The sequence below is a fragment of the Balaenoptera acutorostrata genome, chromosome 2, assembly GCF_949987535.1.
Source record: "Balaenoptera acutorostrata chromosome 2, mBalAcu1.1, whole genome shotgun sequence".
NCBI lineage: Eukaryota > Metazoa > Chordata > Mammalia > Artiodactyla > Balaenopteridae > Balaenoptera > Balaenoptera acutorostrata.
The window spans coordinates 135,305,116-135,327,374 of NC_080065.1; the positions used below are offsets into that span (position 1 = coordinate 135,305,116).

Genomic DNA, 22,259 nt, shown 5'->3' on the forward strand with positions numbered 1-22,259 from the left:
GTCGCTGGCCCCCACTGCCTTTGTCCCCAGTGCCGGCTTAGTGGTCTTGGGGAACCGGGGTCTGGGGCAGGGGCCTCTCAGTGTGGGGCTGTCAACACCAGAGGCTGGCTCAGGACAGGGTGGGAGTTGGCAGGTACTCCTGGTGAGTGGAGAGTCAAATGCAGGCCCCTTTTCTCGGTTTACGAGGCAAGGGCCCTGCAGAGCCTTCGTGGGAATTAGAAAAAAGCACTTCTGCATGAAGGTTATTACTAAAAGGCACCCTGGGCAGATGTAGCTCTACTTGAGGCCCAGGGCTCAGCCCTCAGCTGAGTGTCCTTGTTCAGTGTTCACGCGGTGAGCTCTCCAGGGCGGCCCTGTGTACCGCTCTGCCTGCCTCTCCAACCTCATTTGCTGCCCTTTGTCCACTCTTGATTCGTCCCACCCAACTCATTCTTCACACAGTGGCCAGATGGATCTTTTTAACATGCAAATTGGAACCTGTCATCCCTCTGTTCAAAACCCTTTGATGGAGTCTTTGATGGCTTCCCACTCAAGCCTCTAGGGTCCTGCAGGTCTGGTCCCAGCTGACCTTTCTGCCTCATCTCCTTTCCTCCCTCTTGATCACTCTGCTGGCCTCTTGATATTCCTTGACTGTGCTGAGCTCTCTCCAACCTCAGGGCCTTTGCACTTGCTGTTCTTTGAACTTGGCTCCCACCTCTCCCCTAGTTGATGCTTGCTCAGTCCCTTTCTCCAGGAAGCCTCTCTTGAGCCAGCTGACTATGCCCAGTTATCTACTCTTCTAGGACTATGAACCTCCTCTGTGTAGCATGTGTCACGCTGAAGTTTACGTATATTTCTGCTATTTTGATTACTCTCTCTCTTCTCTGCTCGCCTTTACAGTTCACAAGGGCAGGAGCCATGTCTGTTTTTCTCACTGCATCCCTGTTACTTAACACAGTGCCTGGCATAGTGAATAATCATGGGATAAACAAATGAAACCCGTAATGAAAAGCTGTCATGTGCCAGGTATTTGGGATCTGTCTGTTCTTCTTTCTTTTTAAAAATCCAGTTACTCATCCGATATGCGTTTGCTCCCACTGGGTGTCGAGCCTGTGCTGGCACCAGGGATCCAAGGTGGAAGTGACATAGTACTTGCCCTTGAGAGGGTGCAGACTGGTGGGGGAGACTCTGAACAGATAGTGCAGCAGCCAAGGTGAGAAGTGCTACAGCTGAGGCTTTAATGTCCCAGGGAGGCCAATGAAGAGAAGAGGGTAGATGCATGTTTTTTGTTTGTTTGTTTGTTTGTTTATTTATGGCTGCGTTGGGTCTTCGTTGCTGCAGGTGGGCTTTCTCTAGTTGTGGTGGTCGGGGGCTAATCTTCATTGCGATGTGCGGGCTTCTCATTGCGGTGGCTTCTCTTGTTGCGGAGCATAGGCTCTAGGCGCGTAGGCTTCAGTAATTGTGGCTCTCGGGCTCTAGAGCGCAGGCTCAGTAGTTGTGGTGCACGGGCTTAGTTGCTCCGTGGCATGTGGGATCTTCCTGGACCAGGGCTTGAACCTGTGTCCCCTGCATTGGCAGGTGGATTCTTAACCACTGTGCCACCAGGGAAGTCCTGATGCATGGGGTTTTGAAGGATGAGCAGTTTGTCAGGCCAAGAAGACCAAAAGGAGTTGACACAGGGACAAGGACAAATTGTACTGTATCCAGAGGCAGGTGGCTGGGAGGGTGAGGGATAAGGAGCAGGGGCTGTGAGTCTAGGGAAGAGGAAAAGGGGGGTGCTGTGGGTACTGCCTGCAGGTGGGTCCTGGGAGGAGAGGGAGGCACAGGGAGCTGGGCTCCTCTGGGGCGTGGCCTTGGGAGTGCGGGGGGCACGTGGGGGCTGGGAGCACTGTGGGCAGAGTGTCTGCTCCTACACTCCCAGAAGATACCTCCTCTTTGATCTCTTCTCTGTTGGCATCCGCCCAGGATTTCTCCTGAAGAAAGGATTGTGACGAAAGCCAGCTTGGAAACCCCAGGCAGGGGAGCCTGGTGGTCAGATGTGTGGGCTCAGGGGTCAGCCATCTGGCTGTGAGGTGTGGCTCGTCCTGACCACTGTGCGACTCAGGGCAGCACCGCCCTCAGAGCCTGGGTGTCCTCGTCTGTGAAGTGGGGATGACAGAGGAACCCTCCTCCTGAGGCTGATGTGAGGACTGAACGAGCAATGGGCGATGCCGCTGGCCCTGTTCTAAGCACTTTGTGGGAGTCAGCGCTCAACCTCCTCCATCACCCCTTGAGGGATTTACCATTCTTGGCCGTGTTTTACAGCAGAGGAAACTGAGGCACAGGGAGGTTACATAACTTGCCCAAGGCCAGGCAGTCTGGTGGCAGAATCCATGCTCTCCACTGCTAGACTTTCCTGTGTGTGATTCTGGACAAGTTGCTTAGCCTTTCTGGGCCTAGTCTCCTTGTCTGTATAATGGGACTGAATGGCAGTGATGCCTCCATCGTGGGGTCACTGTGAGGGTTACAGCACCCCTTCATGTCAGGTGCACGAGCTTGGTTCCTGGCTTTGGTAAGCGCGGCATGTGTGTTAGCTGGTCTATTACGATGACAGGCGGAGCGGGGTTTGCACCGCTAGGTCAGCACAGGATCAGGAACGTGCCGAGCCCTCTGTGAATGTTAGTGAGTACTGTTGACATGACTGTTATGAGTCCACAACTGATACTCCGTGGTCCCTTGGGGCTGTGGTTCTGACGGCTCTCTTCCCCCTGCCCCGCCCCACCCGGCTGCAGGCCAATGAGAACAGCCTGCTGAGCGCGCAGCTCAAAGGTTTCCCCCTGTTCCTGCACTCCAACCTGGGCCTGAAGGACTGCAGCATCAACCCCAAGTCCCCGCTGCTGTACGTGACCCGCCCCAGCGAGGTGGAGAAGGGCGTGCTGCCCGGCGAGGACTGGACCGTGTTCCAGTCGAACCACTCCACCTACGAGCCTGTGCTGCTGGCCAAGACGCGGTCGTCCGAGTCCATCCCGCACCTGGGTGCGGATGCTGGCCTTCACGCCGCGCTGCATGCCACTGTGGTCCAGGACCTGGGCCTCCACGATGGAATCCAGCGCGTGCTGTTCGGCAACAACCTCAACTTCTGGCTGCACAAGCTCGTCTTCATCGACGCCGTGGCCTTCCTCACAGGCAAGCGCCTCTCGCTGCCTCTGGACCGCTACATCCTGGTGGACATTGACGACATCTTTGTGGGCAAGGAGGGCACGCGCATGAAGGTGGAGGACGTGAAGGTATGGCTGGGGGCGCCAGACCATGTAGGGTGGGCCTCGCCACCTTCAGACCTTACTGTCCCCATTCGTGACTTTGCTGTCTGCACCTCCCCTGTGCTGTCAGTCCCCCTCCCTTGGCCACTTGGTTTTATTGTCTTATTAGAAGCAAGTGCCATTTAAAATTATTTGAAGTATTGAATATACAGGAATTTTGCATCTGGTTGTATGGAGCTCAAGAATATAACTATGGAGAGAGAGATGGTAGCTGCAGAGAGTACCTACCTCTTAATCCAGACATGATTTTTAACTCTCAAAAATGTTTATGTCAGTACCAAAGCTCCTACAAAACTCATAAAACAGGAATTAGAGTTTGAATCATATACAAAGCATACTTTAACTGCGGTCTATATAGATAGTGAAAGGCATTGTTTAATTCAAAAAATGTTTACCAAACTAAACTAACTGTACGTAAAAGCATTTTGCAAACCATGAAATTTTACACATGTATCACTGTAAAAGAGAAGCCTGCAAATTAAGACCATTTTCATCTACTCACTATTTTACTCAGAGTTGTATGCAAAAGGAACAACATCACTAGTGTAAATGGGGAAATCAGTATCAGTTGCCATACATAGAGGGCAACCATAACAATAGATCCAATGAAAACGAAACAGGGGATTAAATTCTAACAAAGTACTGCTGCCTACTGCTGGCCTGTCCTCTCTTACACGAGACTAGTGAGAGTTAGAAACGTATTAGCACCAAACCAAGACTTCTTTTTGACGTTAGGAGGAGGATTGAAAAAGAGACTTGATTAAGAGGAATGCTTTCCTCCGTGTGGGTGCTGTGTTGGGATTGGCCGTGGGTCCTGGAAGGAAGGCCCTGGGCTGGGGCAGGGGGCGGGGTACATTGTCCTCCTGCCTTGGTCTAGAGTGAACTCTCTGCTCCTCCTTACACCTCCAGAGGAGAAGGGCAGAGCAGGCACTGTCTGGGGAGTCAAGACCTGGGTTCCAGTCCCAATCTGCCCCTAACTGACTGGGTGACTTGGGCAAGTCCCTTCCCCTGTCTGAGCCTCAGCGGTGAAATGACAAGATGGGGTGGATGGGAAGGGCCTGGATGGCTGGGGTGAGGGGGCATGTGCAGATGCCAGGCTCTGAGCCCTCCCGGCTCTACCTCTGGGACAGAGCAGTGTTGCTTTGATCTGCTTTACCCATTGTGTTTGCTCCTGAGATTTCACTTCCTCAAGGGCTCCGCTATTGAAAGAAAGTTCTGAGACGGCTCCTGTTGAGCCTTCCAGCTCTGAGGCTTCATGCAATGCCACGACCCACCTCTAGCAAAGAAGATTACTCTGTTTTCTCCTTAGGACGTTCTTCGGGTGGCCCAACCTTGCTCTGTCCTGCTGTAACCTAGGTCTTTGCTTGCTGTCCAGGATGAGTCCTTGAGACTGGTCCAGGGTCGACCTCATGAGGAAATCAGGCTGCCAGGCTCACTGTGTCTCCTGTGAACCCTGGGCTTGCCCTTCTTCGTTCTTATTTTCCCCATTATTGGAATGAGAGGAATGCTAGCAGTTTGGAGCCTTAAGAATACCAAAAGAGATGCCCTCTTCAGTGTACTCAGCTCAGTGCAGACTGCAGAGCTCTACGCCAGCCAGGTCCCATTTGCCTTAAACATCCTTTTGAGTCAGAAAGGACAGTTGTTGTTTTTTTTCTTTAATCCCAAGGACTGGCTACAACTGAGCTTTTCTTGCAGAGACATGAATGTTGCCTCATTAACTTGTACAGTATGGGCTGTACAGTGCAACTTAAATGACACCAACAGCAGTGCTTATTCAAGGCTTGGCGAGCGCCAGGCTCTGTGCTCAGCCCTTTCTGTGCGTTGCATCATCTGATCCTCACAGCAGCTCTGTGAGGTGGGTATTGTTTTAAATCCCATTTTACAGAGGTGGACACTAAGACTCAGAGAGGTGAAGTAACTGGCCCAAGGCCACACAGCTAGAGCATGAAGGTCCATCAGGTAGTACATGGCCTTGGTAAGATGCCGGTGGTGGCCCCAAGGAAGGCCAGGACTTTTTGTTTGCAAAGTGTTCTGATAGCGGGCTCTTCTTACAGGTTTCCTAGCAGCCTTGTGCATCATACCTGGTAGGGATTTTTTTGAGTCCTGACTCCAGAGGACAACTCTATGTTTGTTTCACAAGTCTCAGCATCCCTTCATTGACTTGCAAAGCACTGGGTGCACTGTGCATGGAAACATTGCATTGCTGGGCACACAGTACGTCTCTGGAAAAGTCGTGGTCCTTTGACATCAGCCTTGCAGTCACCAATGAGGTGAAATCTCCCACATTTGACAGATGAAGACATGAGGCTCACAGTGGCAGTGACCACAGACATGATAATGGCACTATTTTTCATCACTTACCAAAATGCCAGGCTGTTTTACATGCAGTATCTCATTTAATCCTCCCAAGAGCCCCATGAGGGAGCTATTAGTATCCCTATTTCACACCTGGGGAAACTGGGGCCTGGAGCAGTTGCAAAGCTTTCTCAAGGGCATGGCAGAACCAGGCTAGAGTCTATGTCTTGTCTTGCCAGAGGCCTGGTGGAGGTGGCAGCACAGGGCTGGCTTCATGGGTATGGGACCTGTATAGTCACACAGGACCCCATGCTTGGAAGGGGCCCATTCAAGATAATGCTCTGCTATTTCCTTCTTGACTTTTTTAACAATCTTTCAGCAAGGGTCCCTATTTTCATTTTTCTATGGGCCCTGCAAACTTTGTAGTTGGTCCTGCAGGACCAGGACCCTTCTGGACCCTTATGGGAGGAGCGGGGAACTTCTGGCTTCCCCTCACCCCTTTCTCCCCACTCTGCCTATCCTAGGCCCTATTTGATACGCAGAATGAACTACGGACACACATCCCAAACTTCACTTTCAACCTGGGCTACTCAGGGAAATTCTTCCACACAGGTAAGTGGGCCTGGCTCTGCCCCCACTAGCAACTTCCAGGGGCCCTCAACATCCAGACCCTCGGAGTGCTATGCCATGGGGTCAGCAGGTGGGCGGATGGGCCCCCTTGGGGCCACATTTGACCTCTGTGGCCTCTCCCAGAGCCAGACAGCCCACAGAGCAGTCTCAGCCCCAGGCAGAGGGCATTTGGAGACAGCAGTGACACACGATGGCCCCCACTCATCTGTCCCCGGGCCTCAGGCTCTGCTGTTCAGGGGGTGGGCATCTTCTCCCTCTTGTCTCCCTCTCACCACCACCTTTTAATATTCTTTGTACTACTTCTGCCTTAGAAAGGAATTGGTTGAATTTTAAGAATTTTACAGAAATATATAGCAGAGAAAATGAAAATGCCCTATAATTGTACCCATCCCAGAGATGAGCACTGTCATGAGTTTTTCTTTTTTTTTTTAAATTTTATTGGAGTATAGTTAATTTACAATGTTGTGTTAGTTTCAGGTGTACAGCAGAGTCATTCAGTTATACATATATTTATTCTTTTTTAGATTCTTTCCTCCCATAGGTTATCACAGAATTTTTTTTTTTTTTGGCTGTGCTGCCTGGCTTGTGGGATCTTAGTTCCCTGACCAGGGATTGAACCCAGGCCCTCAGCAGTGAAAGTGTGGAGTCCTAAACACTGCACCACCAGGGAATTCCCCCATCACAGACTATTGAGTAGAGTTCCCCGTGCTATTCAGTAGGTCCTTGTTGGTTATCTATTTTATACATGGTAGTGTATGTTAATCCCAAGCTCTTGATTTATCCCTCCCCACCATGTTTCCCCTTAGGTAACCATAAGTTAGGTAACCATTTTTGTTATCTGTAAGTCTGTTTCTGTTTTGTAAATAAGTTCATTTGTATCATTTTTTAAAAAATTAGCTTCCACATATGAGTGATACGATATTTGCCTTTCTCTGTCTGGCTTAGTTAGTATGATAATCTCTAGGTCCATCCATGTTGCTGCAAAATGGCATTATTTCATTCTTTTTTATGGCTGTGTAATATTCCATTGTATATATGTACCACATCTTTTTTATCCATTTGTCTGTTGATGGACATTTAGGTGGCTTCCATGTCTTGGCTATTGTAAATAGTGCTGCAGTGAACATTGGGGTGCATGTATCTTTTCAAATTATGGTTTTCTCTGGATATATGCCCAGGACTGGGATTGCTGGATCATATGGTAATTCTAATTTTAGTTTTTTAAGGAACCTCCATACTGTTTTCCATAGTGGTTGTACCAATTTACATTCCCACCAACAGTACAGGAGGGTTCCCTTTTCTCTGCACCCTCTCCAGCATTTATTATTTGTAGACTTTCTTTTGGTTGCACTGCGCGGCATGTGGGATCTTAGTTCCCTGAGCAGAGATTGAATCCACATCCCCTGCATTGGAAGCACGGAGTCTTAACCACTGGACCCCCAGGGAAGTCCCTGTTTGTAGACTTTTTGATGATAGCTATTCTGACCAGTGTGAGGTGATACCTCATTGTAGTTTTGATTTGCATTTCTCTACTAATTAGTGATGTTGAGCGTCTTTTCAAGTGCTTTTTGGCCTTCTGTATATCTTCTTTGGAAAAATGTCTATTTAAATCTTCTGCCCATTTTTTGATTGAGTGGTTTGTTTTTTTGACAGAGAGCTGCCTGAGCTGTTTTGTATATTTTGGAGATTAATCCCTTGTCAGTCACTTCCTTTGCAAATATTTTCTCCCATTCTGTAGGTTGTCTTTTCATTTTGTTTATGGTTTCTTTTGCTGTGCAGAACTTTTGGGTTTAATTAGGTCACATTTGTTTATTTTTGTTTTTATTTTCATTACTCTAGGAGGTGGATCAAAAAAGATATTGCTGTGATTTATGTCAAAGAGTGTTCTGCCTATGTTTTCCTCTAAGCGTTCTATAGTGTCTGGCCTTACATTATTTGATCCATTTTGAGTTTATTTTTGTGTATGGTGTTAAGGAATGTTCTAATTTCATTCTTTAACATGTAGCTGTCCAGTTTTCCTAGCACCACTTATTGAAGAGATTGTCTTTTCTCCATTGTATATTCTTGTCTCTTTTGTCATAGATTAATTGACCATAGGTGAATGGGTTTACCTCTGGGCTTTCTGTCCTGTCCCATTTATCTGTATTTCTGTTTTTGCACCAGTAGCATACTGTTTGGATTACTGTAGCTTTGTAGTATAGCCTGAAGTCAGGGAGCTTGATGCCTCCAGCTCCGTTTTTCTTTCTGAGGATTGCTTTGGCTATTTAGGGTCTTCTGTGTTTCCATACAAATTAAAAAAATTTTTTTTCTAGTTCTGTGAAAAATGCCATTGGTAGTTTGATAGGGATTACATTGAATCTGTAGATTGCCTTGGGTAGTATGGTCATTTTGACAATATTGATTCTTCTAATCCAAGAACATGGTATATTTTTCCATCTGTTTGTGTCATTTTCAATTTCTTTCATCAGCGTCTTATAGTTTTCAGAGTACAGGTCTTTTGCCTCCTTAGGTACTTTTATTCCTAGGTATTTTATTCTTTTTGATGCGATGGTAAATGGGATTGTTTCCTTAATATCTCTTTCTTTTCTTTTTACGTTTTGGCTGCGCCATGCGGCATGTGGGATCTTAGTTCCCTGACCAGGGATCGAACCCGCGCCCCCTGCATTGGAAGCATGGCGTCTTAACCACTGGACTGCCAGGGAAGTCCCATTAATTTCTCTTTCTCATCTTTTGTTGTTAGTGTGTAGTAATGTAAGAGATTTCTCTGTATTAATTTTGTATCCTGCAACTTTACCACATTCATTGATGAGCTCTAGTAGTTTTCTTGTAGCATCTTTAGGATTTTCTATGTACAGTATAATGTCATCTTTAAACAGTGACAGGTTTACTTCTTCTTTTCCAATTTGGATTCCTTTTATTTCTTTTTCTTCTCTGACTGCCATAGCTAGGACTTGGAAAACCATGTTGAATAAAAGTCGTGACGGTGGACATCCTTGCCTTGTTCCTGATCTTACAGGGAATGCTTTCAGCTTTTCACCATTGAGAATGATGTTAGCTGTGGGTTTGTCATATATGGCCTTTATTATGTTGGGGTAAGTTCCCTCTATGCCTACTTTCTTGAGAGTTTTTATCATAAATAGGTGTTGAATTTTGTCAAAAGCTTTTTCTACATCTATTGAGATGATCGTATGATTTTTATTCTTCAGTTTATTAATGTGGTGTATCACATTGATTGATTTGCAGATACTGAAGAATCCTTGCATTCCTGGGATAAATCCCACTTGATCATGTTGTGTGATCCTTTTAATCTGTTGCTGGATTCGATTTGCTAGTATTCTGTTGAGTATTTTTGCATTTATGTTCATCAGTGATATTGGCCTTTAATTTTCTTTTTTTGTGGTATCTTTGCCAGGTGTTGGTATCAGGGTGATGGTGACCTCATAGAATGAGCTTGGGAGTATTCCTTCCTGTGTAATTTTTTGGAAGAGTTTCAGAAGGATAGGTGTTAACTCTTCTCTAAATGCTTCACCTGTGAAGCCATCTGGTCATGGACTTTGGTTGGATGGGAGTTTTTTGATCACTGTTTCAATTTCAGTACTTGTGATTGGTATGTTCATATTTTCTATTTCTTCCTGGTTCAGTCTTGGAAAATTGTAGCTTTTTAAGAATTTGTCCATTTCTTCTAGGTTGTCCATTTTATTGGCCCATAGTTGCCTGTAGCATTGTCTTATGATCCTTTGTATTTCTGTGGTGTCCAGTGTAACTTCTCCTTTTTCATTTCTAATTTTATTGATTTGAATTCTCTCCCTTTTTTTCCTGATGAGTATGGCAAAAGGTTTATCAATTTTGTTTATCTTTTTAAAGAACCAGCTTTTAGTTTCATTGATCTTTTCTATTGTTTTCTTTGTCTCTATTTCATTTATTTCTGCTCTGATCTTTATGGTTTCTTTTCTTCTACTAACTTTGGGTTTTCTTTGTTCTTCTTTCTCTAGTTGCTTTAGGTGTTAGGTTAGGTTGTTTATTAGCCTATTAATCTCTGAATAACCTTTCTTCAGAGATTTTTCTTGTTTCCTGAGGTAAGATTGTATTGCTGTAAACGTCCCTCTTAGAACAGCTTTTGCTGCATCCCATAGGTTTTGGACTGTTGTATTTTCATTGTCACTTGTCTCTAGGTATTTTTTGATTTCCTGTTTGACTTCTTCAGTGATCCGTTGGTTGTTTAGTAACATATTGTTTAGCTTCCATGTGTTTGTGTTTTTTAAAGTTTTTTTTCCTGTTGTTAATTTCTAATCTCATAGCCTTGTGGTCAGAAAAGATGCTTGATATGATTTCAATTTTCTTAAATTTACCAAGGCTTGATTTGTGGCCCAAGATGTGATCTATCCTGGAGAATGTTCCATGTGCACTTGAGAAGAAAGTGTATTCTGCTGCTTTCAGATGGAATGTCCTATAAATATCAGTTAAGTTCATCTGGTCTAAGGCTTGTGTTTCCTTGTAGATTTTCTGTCTGGATGATCTGTCCATTGGTGTTAGTGGGGTGTTAAAGTCCCCTACTATTATTGTGTTACTGTTCATTTCCCCTTTTATGGCTGTTAGCATTTGCCTTATATATTGAGGTGCTCCTATGTTGGGTGCATATATATTTACAATTGTTATATCTTCTTCTTGGATTGATCCCTTGATCATTATGTAGTGTCCTTCCTTGTCTTTTGTAAGAGTCTTTATTTTAAAGTCTATTTTGTTTGATATGGAGTATTGCTACTCCAGCTTTCTTTTGATTTGCATTTGCATGGAATATCTTTTTCTGTCCCCTCACTTTCAGTCTGTCTGTGTCCCTGTGTCTGAAGTGGGTCTCTTGTAGATGACATATATATGGGTCTTGTTTTTGTATCCATTCAGCGAGCCCATGTCTTTTGGATGAAGCATTTAATCCATTTAATTTAAGGTAATTATTGAAATGTATGTTCCTATTGCCATTTTGTTAATTGTTTTGGACTTGGAGGTCTTTTTTCTTCCCTTCCTCTTTTGTTCTCTTCTCTTGTGATTTGATGTCTATCTTTAGTATTGTGTTTGGATTGCTTTTTCTTTTTTGTGTGTGTGTCTATCATAGACTTTTGGTTTGCAGTTCCCATGAGGTTTTGATATAGCAGTCTATATATGTACAAGATTGTTTTAAGTTGCTGGTCTCTTAATTTCCAATGCATTTCCAATATCCTGCATTTGTACTCTCCTCACGATTGCTGGTTTTGATATCATATTTGTGTGTGGATGATTTCCTACCTTTACTTTATGTTGCCTTTACTGGTGAGCTTTCCTATTTGTAATTCTCTTGATTGTAGTTGTGGCCTTTTCTTTTCTGCCTAGAGAAGTTCCTTTAGGATTTGTTCTAAGGCTGGTTTGGTGGTGCTGAATTCTCTTCGCTTTTACTTGTCTGTAAAGCTTTGATTTCTCCATCAAATCTGAACGAGAGCCTTGCTGGGTATTCTTGGTTGTAGGTTTTTCCCTTTTATCACTTTAAATATATCGTGCCACTCCCTTCTGGCCTGCAGAGTTTCTGCTGAAAAATCAGCTGATAACCTTTTGGGGATTCCCTTGTATGTTATTTGTTGCTTTTCCCTTGTTGCTTTTAATATTTTTTCTTTGTCTTTAATTTTTGTCAGTTTGATTAGTATGTGTCTCGGCATGTTCCTCCTTGGGTTTATCTTGTATTGGACTCTCCACATTTCCTGGACTTGAGTGACTGTTTCCTTCTCCTGTTAGGGAAGTTTTCTGCTATAATATCTTCATATATTTTCTCAGGCCCTTTCTCTCTCTCTTCTCCTTCAGGGACCCCTATAATGCAAATGTTGGTGCATTTAATGTTGTTCCAGAGGTCTCTGAGACTGTCCTCATTTCTTTTCGTTCTTTTTTCTTTTTTCTGTTCTGTGGCAGTGATTTCCACCATTCTGTCTTCCAGCTCACTTATTCATTCTTCTGCCTCAATTATTCTGCTGTTGATTCCTTCTAGTGTATTTTTCATTCCAGTTATTGTATTCTTCATCTCTGTTCGTTCTTTAAATCACTAGCTCTTTGTTAAACATCTCTTGTATCTTCACAATCTGTGCTTCTACTCTTTTTCCAAGATCTTGGATCATCTTTACTATCATTACTCTAAATTCTTCTTCAGGTAGGTTGCCTGTCTCCATTTCATTTAATTGGTCTTGTGGGTTTTTATTTTGTTCCTTCATCTGGAATGAGTTTATTTTTTATTTTTGAGTCTTAAGGGTTGAGGTTGAAGGCTCAGGGTTACCTGGTTCATACTTGCCCTCCTCTTGGGGGCTTTCCCAAGGTCCTCACAAGCTGCCCCTTAGGACTGGGCAGGAGGGAACAGCCTCTGAGTAGTCATCTGTAGTGAGCATTCCCTCGAGCTGCCTTTTGCGTGGACCACAGTGAGGACAGCCTCTCTTGAATTCTAGGCAAACCCTATTAGTCTGAAGTTCTGGGAGGAAAGTCTGCAGCATAGCTCCAAAGCCAAATAAGAGCAACACTTGGTTGTCTGTGTGTATTTTTATATTCTTAACCCTTAGTATATCAGATGTAGTTGTAGTGATATACACAAGACAGGGTTAAACATCTTGTACATATACAAAGAGCATCTACAAGTCAATAAGTAAAAGACAAATGACCCAGTAGAAAAATAGGAATAGGATCAGAGTAGGCAAGTCAGAGCTAGAAGAAACCATTAGAATCATTGCCTCTGAACTGCATATTGCATAGACAGGCCCCAAGGGCCAGAGATGGGGGGAGTACTTGGCCAAAGTCACCCACTGAGTCAAGGCAGTACTCGAATCCAGGGCCCTGGACTGGGGCTCTATCTGCCCCACACTGTAGCTCACGGAACTACTCTAAGCAGCTCTCAGGTGGGCTGTGGCCGTGCACACCCATCCCCGGGCCTCGTGGCAGGTGGGCCGGGCTGAGCTGCCTGTGCTCGGGCTGTAGGTACCGATGCTGAGGACGCGGGGGACGACCTGCTGCTGTCGTACGTGAAGGAGTTTTGGTGGTTCCCCCACATGTGGAGCCACATGCAGCCCCACCTTTTCCACAACCAGTCCGTACTGGCTGAGCAGATGGCCCTGAACAAGAAGTTCGCTGTCGTGAGTAAGATTCCCTACAGGGCAGAGCCGGGAGGGCTCGGGGCTGGGCTGGGGGTCAGAACTACTGGCCTTGTGCTGCTTTTGCAGTTCGTCTGACAGCTTTTTATTAACATCTTTATAGCTGCTGTCTCACTGAAGCCTCACAGGGATCCCAAGAGGCCGGTACCTCAATAGCCTCATTTTAAACAAGAAACTGGAGCTCTGGGAGGCCACACCAGCTAATAAGAGGTCCGTGCAGGACTTAAACCCAGGCCTTTTTGCTCCCTGAGCCCAAGCTCTCATCTTCAGGCTAGAGTGGGTACCCCAGAAGGCTGGAGGAGATGCCCAGCAAGGAGGGGATGAGCCTGCTTGCTGGCTCAGCCTGAGCCACCAGCCAGTCAGAGGCCAAGAGAGGCAGGAACAGCACCCATCCTTGTTCCTCACTCCTGGTGCTGGAGGAAGTGAACGCTGGGCCGAGTTGGAGTCCCGGCTCAGCTGGTGCCTCTTTCCGAGACTCTGGGCCCTGAGCCTCAGCTTCCCCATCTGCACCTCAAGGGCTCAGACCCACTGCTCTGCCGTTCTAGCCCCTGATTTTTCTCTGCAAAGGGGAGATAAAGCCCAGAGGGGAAGAAATCCTGTGCTCACCCTGCCCTGGCCCTCCTCTCCCCAGGAGCACGGCATTCCCACAGACATGGGGTATGCAGTGGCGCCCCACCACTCGGGCGTGTACCCTGTGCACGTGCAGCTGTACGAGGCCTGGAAGCAGGTGTGGAACATCCGCGTGACCAGCACGGAGGAGTACCCCCACCTGAAGCCAGCCCGCTACCGCCGTGGCTTCATCCACAACGGCATCATGGTGAGTGCGGCCCAGAGCCTGGGAGGCAGGTATGCACATGCTATCCTGGGAAGCATGAGTCTGGGGAGCTGGTTAGGGGTTTCAGGCCACTTTCTACTGTTCCCTCTGTCACCTGAGGCTCTCTATCCCAGGGAAGGAGGACTGCCAGTCTGCCTCTTTCATGAGCTACTCCTATGCTTTTGTGACAGGGGATCAGGAGATGAGCATTCTTTAAGGGGCCTCTAATGAGGCCCTGGGATAGGCCTCTGTCTCATCCATTTGTTGGCTTATGTAAAATGTGTGTCTGTCCCTTTTCTACAGAATACTGAAGTGCACAAAATCTGGGAATACTGAAGTGCACAAAATCAACAAAAGTCCTCACCTTTGTAGACCTGACATTCTAGTGGCAGGAGACAGTGCGTTCCTAACTGTGTAAAGTATACAATGTTCAGATGGCATAAGTGCTGTGGAGAAAAATCAAGCAGGGAATGGAGACAGGGGGTGCTGAGGAGAGGAGAAGCTTAAACAGGATGGTTAGGGAGAGCCTTCCTGGGAATGAGCCATGCTGCTACATGAGGAAGAGCATGCGTGGCAGAGAAAACAAGTGCAAAGGCCCTGAGGCAGGCTTGTGCTGCGTGGTTTTGAGGACCAACTAAGAGACAAGTATGGCTGGAAGGGAGCAAGTTGGGAGGAGGTGGTAGGAGATGAGGTCAGAGGGGTGATTGATGGACCAGATCATGCAGGGCAACATAAGGCCACTGGATGGACTTTAGCTTTTAGCCTGTGATGGGAGGGTTTTGAATGGAGTGCTCTTATGATCTAACTCATATTTTAAGAGGATTTCCATCATTCTGGCTGCTATGAGTTGCAAAGCCTGTAGGGGGCCAAGTGGGGAGCAGGGAGACCAGTTAGGAGGCCGCTGCAGTCTTCCCGTTGAGGCATAGTGGCTTGGACCAGGGTGCAATGCTGGGACGTGATCACATTCTGGACATATTTAGAAGTTAGAGCCAACAGGAATTGCTGATGAGTTGGATATAGAGTATGGGAGAGAGAGGTAAGGCAAGGATGACTCCAGGTATTTGGCCTCAGCCACTGGAGTGGCTAGATGGTTCTCATCAGTCCAGATGGGCAGCTATGGGAAGGCCAGATTCATGCCTGCATCCGTCTATCCACTGACCTCCCAGGCGTTCCTACTGACTCTGGGGATGAGGCGGTGACGAGACGGGTGAGTTCTCTGCCCTCCTGGATCGCATACTAAACAGCTAAACCAGTGTACAACCAAGAATGCTACGAGGCAGGTTCTAAAGCCAGGAGAGAGGTCACAGAGTGTGCCTGGGAGAGCTGCTCTAGAGAGGGGCGGGGACCCTCGCTGGGCATACAGTCCAAGTTTCCAGAAAGATTCTCACTTGCCTGTCCCTGTTACTTTGGAGTCTGCTCATTTTGTAGAGAGAAATATGAAAAGTGTGTACATATGTAAAATGGCAAGGGCCCATGGGCTCACTTGGGGGAGTGTCACAGGCTGCAGTTCTTTGGTGGAGAAGACCCCCAAGGGTTGGGGGGCTGTGTGGTCACACAAGAGGCTGCCTTTCTGAGGTCACCTTTCTGGTGACCCTGCTCATCACCATCTGTCCCTGGAGAAGCCATAGCTCCTCTCTCCCGCCCCATCCTCAGGTCCTCCCGCGGCAGACCTGCGGCCTCTTCACACACACGATCTTCTACAACGAGTACCCAGGCGGCTCCAGTGAGCTGGACAAGATCATCAACGGGGGCGAGCTCTTCCTCACAGTGCTCCTCAACCCTGTGAGTGCTCCACAGCCCTTGGCTGGTGGTGAGGAGCCAGGGAGGACAGTCGTCTGCAGCTGAGGCAGGCCTTCCCAGGCCTGGGGGGGTGGACAGGAGCAAGTATGCGGCCAGGAGTTGGGTAACCCGCACTCTAGCCCTGGCTGTGTCCCCGCTCCGCTGCATGACCTTGGTGGAGAATCTGAGCAGTCTTTTTTTTTTTTCTTAAGAAAGACTTTATTTATTTGTTTGTTTGTTTGTTTGTTTATTTATTTATGGCTGTGTTGGGTCTTCGTTTCTGTGCGAGGGCTTTCTCTAGTTGTGGCAAGCAGGGGCCACTCTTCATCGCGGTGCGCGGGCCTCTCACTATTGCGACCTCTCTTGTTGCGGAGCACAGGCTCCAGACACGCAGGCTCAGTAGTTGTGGCTCACGGGCCCAGTTGCTCCGCGGCATGTGGGATCTTCCCAGACCAGGGCTTGAACCCGTGTCCCCTGCATTGGCAGGCAGACTCTCAACCACTGCGCCACCAGGGAAGCCCCTGAGCAGTCTTTGTTTTCCTTTTATAATCTTGCAATTCCATACAATAGTATTGGCACTTTTTAAAAAAAATAAATTTATTTATTTATTTATTTTTGGCTACGTTGGGTCTTCGTTGTTGAGCACGGGTTTTCTCTGGTTGCAGTGAGCGGGGGCTACTCTTTGTTGTGGTGTGTGGGCTTCTCATCGTGGTGGCTTCTCTTGTTGTGGAGCACTGGCTCTAGGCACACAGGCTTCAGTAGTTGCAGCACGCAGGCTCAGTAGTTGTGGCTCACGGGCTCTAGAGCGCAGGCTCGGTAGTTGTGGCGCACGGGCTTAGTTGCTCCACGGCATGTGGGATTTTCCCGGACCAGGGCTTGAACCCGTGTCCCCTGCATTGGCAGGCGGATTCGTTTTTTTTTTTTTTTAACTTGTTATTTTGTGTGTTTATTTTATTTCTTTTTAATTTTTTAATTTTACTTTTTATACACCAGGTTCTTATTAGTCTGCGCCACCAGGGAAGTCCAATAGTGTTAGCATTTTTGTCTGTTCTTTTTCCAGTCTTTGTGTGTGTGTATAAATATATAAATATTGTATATTAATATACATAGTAAACTGAATTTGTTAAGGTATATATTAAACTATATATCTACATAGATAGATAGATAGTTTAAAATGCACTATATATATAGTTCAGCTGAAAGTTCAGCTGAACTTTCTGGGTCTCTCCTTATCTGTAAAATGGAAATAATCATCCATGCTTTAATAATATTAGATAGATATCAAGTGGTGGTGTTATCAGCTTTATGGGGTAACCGTGTACCCCTTATCTTCCATGCACCCCCTCACCCTCCTGCCAAATAAGTACAAAAGAGCACCCATATGACTGCACAGGAGGTCAGCTTCCCCTTTCAGGTGTCAGTCAGACCAGATTCACCTGGCTGTACCTAGCCCAAGGTCACACAGTGAGTTTATTGACGGCCCCGGTGAACCTTGGACTGGTCATTGAGCGGCCCTACAAGCTCAAGCAAGACCAGAGGGTCAGAAGTGGGGGTGAAGGTAGTGAAAGGGGCTCAGAGGCTAACTGGCCCCGCCTAACATCTTCCCTCTCTGGAGCAGATCAGCATCTTCATGACGCACCTGTCCAACTACGGGAACGACCGCCTGGGCCTGTACACCTTCAAGCACCTGGTGCGTTTCCTGCACTCTTGGACCAACCTCCGGCTGCAGACACTGCCCCCGGTGCAGCTGGCCCAGAAGTACTTCCAGATCTTCTCTGAGGAGAAGGACCCGCTCTGGCAGGTGGGTGGGGTGGGTGGCCTGGGTGCCTCATTGCAGGAATGGAAGGCCTACCACCCACGGGCATGCACCCCAGGTATGGTCTCAGGGACTCAGTTCTCAGGCCCTCATGCTCTCTCAAGTGTAAACTCAGGTGCACACTTGCTCACCAGCATGGGCATGCTTGCTTGCTCTTGTGCACACTAGACCTCCCACACAGACCTATGTGCATGCATACAGCCTCTGAAAAACAGCACCACAGAACTGTAGGTGAACACAGTGTAAACAAGTGCGGAAAGCAGCTGCCCTGCCTGGCATGTACCTTCTCACTCCAGCAGGCTCTGAGCGTGGGAAAGGGGACTGATCACAGGGCTTGGGGGATAGTTCTTGGGGAAGTTGCCCCAGGGCGCTGTCAAAAACTGGAAGCAGAAGCTGGAATTGATGGTCTCAGGGGTCCACAAACCATGGCTTGTGAGCCAGTCTGGCCTGCAGTCTGTTTTTGTAAATAAAGTTTTATTGGAACATGGCCACACTCATTCTTGTACATACCATCTGTGGCTGCTTTCAGTCTACAACAGCAGAGTTGAGTAGTTGCAACAGACCGGATAGTACCCAAGCTTAAAATACAATATTTACTAAACATTTCAAAAGATTTACTAAACTTTATAGAGAAAGTTTGCTGACCTCTTGCTGAACTTTTAAATTCAACAATAGGAGCTCATGAGCCAAGTGCTGTGCTGAGCATTTTACTAGGCTATGTCTGGGAGCGTGAGACTGACTAGACATGGTCGCTGCCTGCCAGCCGTTCAGTGTCCCAAGATGGGGATGTGACAAGGACACATGCAGTTACATTTGTCATTCAGGGCTGTAAGAGCCACATATCCATGTGCAGTGGGAGTCCAGTGTCCATTCTTGGGCACCCCTGACATCTCTTCCCCTGTTGTTTTAGGATCCCTGTGAAGACAAACGCCATAAAGACATCTGGTCCAAGGAGAAGACATGTGACCGCTTCCCAAAGCTCCTCATCATTGGCCCCCAGAAAACAGGCAGGTCTCTCCACTCTTGACCAGCCTCCCCCAGTGCCTGCTCTCTCAGCCACAGAATTCTGGGGGCCACCATGCCCTAGTCCCACTCCCCAGTAATCTGCCCCCTCTTTCCCAGGAAGTGAGAGTGAAGCTGGGGTGAACATGAATTGCCCATCAGTGTGGAGGTGGGAAGAGGATAGAGGTTGGGCATTGGATTCTCCTATCTGTCCTGAACCACAGCCTCAGGGAGCTCTCCCTGTGTCCTGCTGGGAGTCTCAGAGTCAAATCAGAGAAGCCCAGATCAGCTACTCTGCAAGTTGGAGCAGGGCCAGGCAAAACTGGTTCAGAGCAAAGAAGACTGTGATCAATTAGTCATGTCTGCCAGAGGTGCAGGAGGGAGCAGTGGAGAGATGGTTGCTAAGTATTTACCATGCGCACTATATGGCATGGATGGGTACTCCCATGTTACAGACAAAACACTCAAGGCTCAGAGAAGTTAAGTGACTTTCCCTAACACATTTAGTTAGGAAATGGCAGATCCAGGTCTGGAACCCTGGTCTCTGTGACCCCAAAACTTATACTCTTGATCACCAAACTCTGTAGTCTCCTTCTCTTCTGGAACCTCTCATTATAGCATATTAACTGTAGACTCACACGTAGGAAAGGAATGAACTCTCTAAAGGAGGGGGTCGGTCCTGTACTGTCAATTAGGGGAGGGAGTATGAGTGAAGGAAGGGTACCCAAAGAGGAGGCATCTGAGCCAGATTTCTTAGCCCTTCAAGAATTTCTTATCAGCACACGAGAGTCTGGAACTCCCTTGTCCTTGAGTTCCTCCCAAGTGCCATAGAGCACAGAGGCCCAGAGCCAGAAGGGACCAGCAGAAACCGTCTAATTCCTGGATTATGAGGAGACAGTAATCAAGTGGACATGACTGCTGGAGTACAGTGGTGAGAGGATTCTGAGGCCAAGTCTTTGTTTAGTGATGAAGAATGCCGTGATGGATTAGTGACGTCTGCAGTGGATGCAGGAGTTGGCATGCCCACATGCAAGCCATGTATTTGCCCATCCTGAGTTTAGTATGATTCCTTCATGATAGAGATGAGGAAACTAAACCCAGAGAAGGGAAGGGACTTTTCCAGTATCTCCCAGTGAGTAATGGAGAGCCAGGACCAGAACCCAGAATTTCAGACTCCATCTTTGTGTTGGGGTGCTGGGCCCAGGTCTCACCTACCTTCCCTCCCCCCAGGCACCACGGCCCTCTACCTGTTCCTGGGCATGCACCCCGACCTCAGCAGCAACTACCCCAGCTCCGAGACCTTTGAGGAGATCCAGTTTTTTAACGGCCACAACTATCACAAAGGCATCGACTGGTGAGTGGGCCTTTCTGTCAACAGTGGGATGGGATGGTCGCCATGGAGTCTGCCCAGGAGGAGGTCTGCTGTGGCCATAGCAGGAAGCAGCTGGAGCTCGCTTACACACAGCTAGTTCCTGTAAACAGGGACAAAACACAGTGACCCTTGAGTCATGATGCTGGAAACTGGTCACAGATGGGATAGTTGATGGGGAAGCCCTTTGCCCCTTTACATTATTGCCTGGGCTCAGAGAATACTAGAAATCAGAGCCCAGCCCCTCCCTTGCCTGCACAGAAACACCCTGAGTCCCAGAGGAGAAGAGGGACATGCCCGAGGTCCCGAGAGCTGGGGCTAAAATCCAAGGGTTCTGACGCGAAGGCTGGCCCTTCCCACTGTGGATGGCTGACTGTGGAGCAGGAGGTGTTCTTGTGAGCCCTTCAGAGGTGGCTTGCTAGCCTTCAGGGAGTCTCCTGGGGAGGTGGTTGAAATTGCAGATTCTCCCCAGCGGTTGTAACACATGTATTACTCTTGTTTATTATTTTTATGTCAGTGGTTTACCTGAATAGAGATATTATGGGCGTTCTTCTGTTTGTGTTGTGGTATTTTTCTGTGTGTATTTCCATCAGTCTCTTTCTAGCTGTCTATCTTTCAATCAGCCAATCATCTGTCTGTCAATCTACCTGTCTATTTCTCGCTCCAATATTGCCACAATCTCTTATCTAAAACCCACTGTAGCCAGATGATTATTGAAAGTCATCTCTTTCTGGATTTAGAGAGACACAATATATTTAACAGCACCTTCACCAAGGTCTGGGGCAGTGCCCATTAGCAAATACATTAATATATCTGTAGCAAAGTATGTGAATATTTATGCCAAGTAAGATTCATAAGTCAGGTTTTGCTGCCAAATGTCTTTGCTACAAACTTAGGAAAAAAGCTTCTTTCTCAGAGCTTTCTCCATTTAGATATAACAAACTATGGATTGTGGACGTAAAAATGCTATTTTGTAAAGAAAATTCAGAAATGTGAGAGAGCTAGCAGTTTCTCGGCTCCATTCTCAAGATTTTGACTTTGTTTGTAGGGGTGCAGAAATCTCACAAGCCCCCAGGTGATTCTGATTTCCGATAAAGGGGTCCCTGGGACCACCTCAGAGAAACCCTGTCTCATAGGATAGAGTAGGGATCCTACACCCTTAACTAGGGTAGGCTTTGTGGGTTTTGGTTCCCACACACCCCTGAAGTTGTACCTCTATTTTGCCTCAGTAGGTGCTCCTGGGAGGGTCTGGAGTGTTCACCTAGTTTTCTGAGGGGCCCTCAACCTACAGGTGGTCTCACAGGACTGGTGTGGACAGTCACTCTGGGTGGGACGTGGGAGGTTCATCTGGGAAGCTATCAGGTTCTCCCGCATGAGGCCGGGGAGGGGGTATGGGTGGCAGGAGGTGAACCCCGTCCCCGCCTTGTCTCCTGGTCCACAGTAGCAGCTTAGAAAGCACCATCAGAAGTCAGTCTGGAGGCAGCAGAGGGCGTCCCTCCCCTCAGTGCTGGCGTCCCCAGGTCAGAGGCATCCCTGCTTGCCCCCTAGCGGCAGTGAGAGTTAGGGCCCTGCCAGTTTCACTCTGGGACCATCCCATTTAGGATGGAAAGATACAGCCCCCTTCCCATACGCTGCCACCCATACCACACCCACAAGTCTTCACATCCTCCTGACCCCAGAGTCTCCCCGAAAAAGGAATGAATTCATAAAAGGGAGACTGCCAAGAGGCCACTCCGTCTAGGACCCCTGCCAGAAGTGAGTCCTTGTTTGACTGAGAGCCATGTGCCTGCTTGCTTTCTCAAGTTCCACCCCCAGCCACCGCGGCCCTCCCAGCTGCGTCCCTCAGACCCCTTCACCCTGGGTCTTGCCCGTGAGCCCTCCTCTCTGGGCTTCCTGCAGGTACATGGAGTTCTTCCCTATCCCCTCCAACACCACCTCTGACTTCTACTTTGAGAAAAGCGCCAACTACTTTGATTCGGAAGTGGCTCCCCGGCGGGCGGCTGCCCTGTTACCCAAGGCCAAGGTCTTGACCATCCTCATCAACCCAGCAGACCGAGCCTATTCCTGGTACCAGGTGAGCCGGGGTGGGGGTGGGGGTGGGGCCCTGGGTGGGGGTACGGGCTCT

General features: G+C 47.7%; 1 protein-coding gene across 5 annotated transcripts in view; it reads left to right on the forward strand.

Annotated features, from left to right (window-relative positions):
- The window catches only part of NDST1 (N-deacetylase and N-sulfotransferase 1), an 80,104-nt gene that overhangs the window by 40,030 nt on the left and 17,815 nt on the right, over positions 1 to 22,259 (forward strand). For all 5 annotated transcript variants that reach the window (XM_057539966.1, XM_057539964.1, XM_057539965.1 and 2 more), the window contains 9 exons: positions 2,751 to 3,245; positions 6,098 to 6,185; positions 13,182 to 13,336; positions 13,986 to 14,171; positions 15,822 to 15,950; positions 17,566 to 17,748; positions 18,674 to 18,770; positions 19,996 to 20,119; positions 22,034 to 22,208. In XM_057539966.1, coding sequence (XP_057395949.1) covers positions 2,751 to 3,245; positions 6,098 to 6,185; positions 13,182 to 13,336; positions 13,986 to 14,171; positions 15,822 to 15,950; positions 17,566 to 17,748; positions 18,674 to 18,770; positions 19,996 to 20,119; positions 22,034 to 22,208 — 1,632 coding nt within the window. The remainder of the gene's footprint in view (positions 1 to 2,750; positions 3,246 to 6,097; positions 6,186 to 13,181; positions 13,337 to 13,985; positions 14,172 to 15,821; positions 15,951 to 17,565; positions 17,749 to 18,673; positions 18,771 to 19,995; positions 20,120 to 22,033; positions 22,209 to 22,259) is intronic.